This window comes from Oncorhynchus kisutch, linkage group LG1 (assembly GCF_002021735.2).
Source record: "Oncorhynchus kisutch isolate 150728-3 linkage group LG1, Okis_V2, whole genome shotgun sequence".
NCBI classification, from domain to species: Eukaryota; Metazoa; Chordata; class Actinopteri; order Salmoniformes; family Salmonidae; genus Oncorhynchus; species Oncorhynchus kisutch.
This window is the reverse complement of record NC_034174.2, coordinates 71,767,286-71,773,285: the sequence shown is the minus strand read 5'-3', so window position 1 is coordinate 71,773,285 and position 6,000 is coordinate 71,767,286. Positions and strand designations below refer to the sequence as shown.

General features: G+C 42.0%; 1 protein-coding gene across 1 annotated transcript in view; it reads right to left on the bottom strand.

Annotated features, from left to right (window-relative positions):
• Positions 1 to 6,000, bottom strand: part of LOC109890174 (xylosyltransferase 1) — a 134,815-nt gene that overhangs the window by 31,778 nt on the left and 97,037 nt on the right. The window contains exon 5 of the mRNA XM_031831843.1: positions 5,246 to 5,326. Within this exon, the coding sequence (XP_031687703.1) occupies positions 5,246 to 5,326 (81 nt within the window). The remainder of the gene's footprint in view (positions 1 to 5,245; positions 5,327 to 6,000) is intronic.

Below are 6,000 nucleotides of genomic sequence, written 5' to 3'. Positions count from 1 at the left end.
TTAAACCTATAGCGACCACAAACACACAACCACACAAACATGGTTAAACCTATAGCGACCACAAACACACAACCACACAAACATGGTTAAACCTATAGCGACCACAAACACACAACCACACAAACATGGTTAAACCTATAGCGACCACAAACACACAACCAGACAAACATGGTTAAACCTATAGTGACCACAAACACACAAACATGGTTAAACCTATAGTGACCACAAACACACAACCACACAAACATGGTTAAACCTATAGTGACTACAAACACACAACCACACAAACATGGTTAAACCTATAGCGACCACAAACACACAACCACACAAACATGGTTAAACCTATAGCGACCACAAACACACAAACATGGTTAAACCTATAGCGACCACAAACACACAACCACACAAACATGGTTAAACCTATAGCGACCACAAACACACAACCACACAAACATGGTTAAACCTATAGCGACCACAAACACACAACCACACAAACATGGTTAAACCTATAGCGACCACAAACACACAACCACACAACCACACAAACATGGTTAAACCTATAGCGACCACAAACACACAACCACACAAACATGGTTAAGTTGGTTTCTTTTACACAAAACCACTAACTTGATTTGACTTATATAAACTTATGTTACACTCAACTATATACACTTATTTTGGCTTAATTTGTCCTTTATTTAACCAGATGGTCTCTTGAGGAACCTCTTTTTCCAGAGACTGGGAATTATTTTAGAATCTCTCACTGCTGCTGTTTACAGAAATGCATACAAACTGAACAAAACATCTCTGTGGTGACATGTTTATCAACATTTACAAACAAAGTTCCATATACCCTCGTGGTTACTACATGTTCTGCTTGGAAAAAATGATTGTATGTTCGATGTTCACCAATTTCCCTTCACGGTATACACTCAGTATACCCTGCTAGTAGCTTTGAGAGAGCATAGGGAGAGAATAACATCCTATCCCTCACACACTAACAACGTGTGGCTCATGTGAAGCACCAAGTGTTGCAGTAGGTGTCAAGTTCAGGTCAAAACAGACTGTTTCCCTAAGTCCTTGAAGGTCTTAAAGCCAGATGCTATCCACCACAGAAACACACTTGTAGAACCTGTATACACCACCATCTGATTCCTATAGAAACAGCTACAGTGGGAAGGAAAAGTATGGAATTATCTGGATTTCTGCATAATTTGGTCATTCAATTTGATCTGATCTTCATCTAAGTCACAACAATAGACACACACAGTGTGCTTAAACTAATAACACACCAATTATTGTAGTTTTCTTGTCTATATTGAATACATCATTTAAACTTTCACAGTGTAGGTTGGAAAAAGTATGTGAACCCCTTGGCTAATGACTTCCCCAAAAGCTAATTGGAGTCAGGAGTCAGTTAACCTGGAGTCCAATCAATGAGACGAGATTAGAGATGTTGTTTAGAGCTGCCTTTCCCTATAAAAAACACTCATAAAATGTGAGTTTGCTATTCACAAGAAGCATTGCCTGATGTGAACCATGCCTCGAACTAAAGATATCTCAGAAGACCTAAGATTAATAGTTGTTGACTTGCATAAAGCTGGAAAGGGTTACACAAGTATCTCTAAAAGCCTTGATGTTCATCAGTCCACGGTAAGACAAATTGTCTATAAATGGAGAAAGTTCTGCACTGTTGCTAACCTCCCTAGGAGTGGCCGTGCTGCAAAGATGACTGCAAGAGCACAGAGCAGAATGCTCAATGAGGTTAAGAAGAATCCTAGAGTGTCAACTAAAGACTTACTGAAATCTCTGGAACATGCTAACATCTCTGTGGACGAGTCTACGATACGTAAAACACTAAACTAGAATGGTGTTCATGGGAGGACACCAGGGAAGAAGCCACTGCTGTCCAAAGAAACTGCTGCACGTCTGAAGTTTGCAAATGTGCACCTGTATGTTCCACAGGCTAAATATTCTGTGGACAGATGAAACTACAGTTGAGTTGTTTGGAGGGAACACACAACACTATGTGTGGAGGAAAAAATGCACAGCACACCAACATCAAAACCTCATCCCAACTGTAAAGTATAGTGGAGGGAGCATCATGGTTTGGGGCTGCTTTGCTGCCTCAGGGCCTGGACAGCTTGCTATCATCGACGGAAAAATGAATTCCCAAGTTTATCAAGACATTTTGCAGGAGAATGTTAGGCTGTCTGCCCGCCAATTGAAGCTCAACAGAAGTTGGGTGATGCAACAGGACAACGACTCAAAACACAGAAGTAAATCAACAACAGAAGGGTTTCAACAGAAGATACTAAGCCTTCTGGAGTGGCCCAGTCAGAGTCCTGACCTCAACCCGATTGAGATGCTGTGGCATGACCTCAAGAGAGCAGTTCACACCAGACATCCCAAGAATATTGCTGAACTGAAACAGTTGTGTAAAGAGGAATGGTCCGAAATTCCTCCTGACCGTTGTGCAGGTCTGATCCGCAACTACAGACAAAGTTTGGTTGAGGTTATTGCTGCCAAAGGAGGGTCAACTAGTTACTAAATCCAAGGGTTCACATACTTTTCCCACCCTGCACTGTGAATGTTTACACGGTGTGTTCAATAAAGACATGAGAACATATAATTGTTTGTGTGTTATTAGTTTAAGCAGACTGTGTTTGTCTATTGTTGTGACCTAGATGAAGATCAGATCAAATTTTATAACCAATTTATGCAGAAATCCAGATAATTATAAAGAGTACACATACTTTTTCTTGCCACTGTATATAGGAACAACCTTAATTAATCCACTATCCATCCTATCTCATGCCAGTAGTGGTTTTATTCAGTCAAGCCTGTCTAACTCCTGGCACACACACACACACACATACACACGAACACACACGCACACACACAGACACACACCATGGCAGAGCACTACAGGCAGCCAGATTGTGATTGGTGTCAGTGTGTGTGTGTGTGTACCAGTGATTGGCATGTTATTTAGTAGCGTGATAGGGCATGGAGCGGGGCCAGGGGCAGGGCTGGCAGGCAGCACCTCGCAACGGCAACAAGGGAAGGTTAATTAATAAAGCTACAGATGGAGCCTAATTGGATTATGACTCAGTCACCGAGCTGGGGCAAGGAGGGTGTGTGTGTGTGTGTGTGTGTGTGTGTGTGTGCGTGTGACGGTGGAGGCTCCTCAGAGGAGGAAAGGGGGGACATCCTCCTCAGTGAATTCTTTTACATTTGTTAAATAGTGAAATATTAAAAGTGATCCTTTAAAGATAAACTATACTAAATATATTCACGTCACCAAATAATTTATTAAAACACACTGTATTGCAATGAAGGTTTACAGTAGCCTCAACAGCACTCTGTAGGATAGCACCATGGTGTAGCCGGAGGACAGGTGGTTTCCGTCCTCCTCTTGGTACATTGACTTCAATACAAAACCTAGGAGGCTCATGGTTCTCACCCCCTTCCATAGACACATTACTTATGACAACTTCCGGAGGATGTCCTCCAACTTATCAGAGCTCTTGCAGCATGAACTGATATGTTGTCCACTCATTTAAAGGATCAGAGAATTAATCCAGTACTGAATGCATAGGCTACAGCTAGCTAGCACTGCAGTGCATAAAATGTGGTGAGTAGTTGAGTCAAAGAGAGAAAGACAATATTTGAACAGTTTTGAACAAATTGATTTCTTCAAAAATGGAGAAGCAAAAGAGAGAGAGCTAGCTATATTTCATTTTTTCACTTTCACTTTCACATACTTAGCTAGCGAATGCAGCTAGCTAGTTTAGCCTACTCAAACACCTGGCTCAAACAGAGAGGGATGTCATGTTAGCCAGCTGGCTATGGCTATCCAGCACTGGAACTTTTCAAAGTCAATGTCACGACTCCCGCCGAAGTCGGTCCCTCTCCTTGTTCGGGCGGCGTTCGACGGTCGACGTCACCGGTCTTCTAGCCATCGCCGCTCCACCTTTAATTTCCATTTGTTTTGTCTTGTTTTTCCGCACACCTGGTTTACATCCCCTCATTACTCTACGTGTATATTATCCTCTGTTCCCTCCATGTCTGTGTGTGGTATTGTTTGTTTCGTTTTGTGTGTGACACTTCAGGCTGGTTTTGCGCCGGGTATGGTTGTAACCCGTGGTTTTGTATTTTGTACCATTTTGTGTAATTTGTGCGCATTCGCTTTTTTCCCTTGGGCCGGAGTGTTGTGTTTTCCTCTGCCTGAATAAAGTGTGCCTTTTCACTCATCTCTGCTCTCCTGCACCTGACTTCCTTCGACCAGTTGCGCACACTCTGACAGTCAAGGTAAGCTTTTGGTTTGATTCATTTATTGCCACCGGGGCCGCCGGTGTAACTGCTAAACTGTTTGCTGACTGTATACTTTACTGCATGATTGTAGCGGGTTTACTAAGGCGTTAGTTCTAGTAGCTATGTTGACTACGTTATGACGTTAGCTAAAATGGTGACAATGATGTAGGCTGTGTGTAACGGTTATGATATGAAGGTTTGGCTTGGAAAGGTTTTTCCGCCTGGTCTCTACCAGCTGATGTGTGTTGCACTGAAATCCACAAGCGAAGGGAACAGGTGAGAGGAGGAGAGCATGTAGATATGAGAAGGAAGTGATCTGTTGAAAAATGTTACCTGAATTTCTCCAATAGAAAATCTTGTTTGCAACCGTTGGACTAATGATTACACACTAGATCAGCTAGATGCAGGCAAGAATGTGCAAGACGGTATTGAATGTGTCACTGTCTGTCGCCTTGATTACTCAAATGTCTCTCTCGACCTGTCCCTCACTCTCCAAGAGTGTGCAAAGCTGTCTTCAAATCAAAGGGTGGCTACTTGATTTTGATTTGTTTAACACTGTTTTGGTTACTACATGATTCCATATGTGTTATTTCATAGTTTTGATGTCTTCACTATTATTCTACAATATAGAAAATAGTAAAAATAAAGAAAAATAGTAACCTTTTAGTAACATAAACCTGTTAAATTGAACTGGGTGAATGGAATATAAATGACAGTCATCCAATGTGCTGTAATAGAAATAAGGCCATGCTCATAAACATTTTTGTTCTCCCTCATCTTAAACGGCACCGACCGCCACTGGTGTGTGAGAATGACAATAAGAATTAGTGAACATGTTTTAATGTGTCTGTATCATGCTAGTGTGTGTGTATGCGTGCACCTGTATGTGGGTATGTATTTATCAATGCGTGTGCTTGTTAGATCTCACCTGGCGTTGTCTCTGCCGTGGGACTTGATGAAGTTCATGTCTCTGTACTTGGACAGGAAGGCCACCAGCTGGCTGTTGGTTCTGTTAACGACAACCAGGAAGAGATTTTTTAGAAACCAACCAATCAGTGGAAACGACAGCCAGGAAGATCAATTAAAGAATTACCATAAATTACCATTAATTACCAACCAATCAAAGAGAGAGAGGTAGAAACCATATGCCATATAATAGGGCAATACAACAGCTTTTCCCTGTCATCACTTTTCAAGGGTTGTCAAGGATACAAAGGGATAGTTGTTAAAGGGATAGTTCTCTATAAAATCCTAAGTATGCCAGCCATTTTCATGGACTCTCACAACCGCCACTCACTTTTATGCTCAGTTTGTATTTGGGGTGAACTATTGCTTTAACGGAACATTTGATCATGTATTATTTAACTAACCACTATGATCAGGGCCCAGGGCTTTCCAGGACAGTTGGGCAGGAAAACGACTAACCCTAAGTACAAAGACAGTAAACATAACATCCATTTAACAGTTGGCTCAATAACCAACCCCACAGGCACTATACAATACAGCAGTCCAGTGGAGTCTTCTACGCAGCCCAGCCAGGCTAAAAGCTTCTCCTCTGCAGTGCAAGCCATCATTGCCACAGTCAAAGGTATTCTCAACAACACAGATGTCTGCAGAGTGTAAAGCAGGGCAGGGGGAGGCTGTCTGGGCCTTTAGATGACAGCTCAGTTTTCCTTTCTAAAA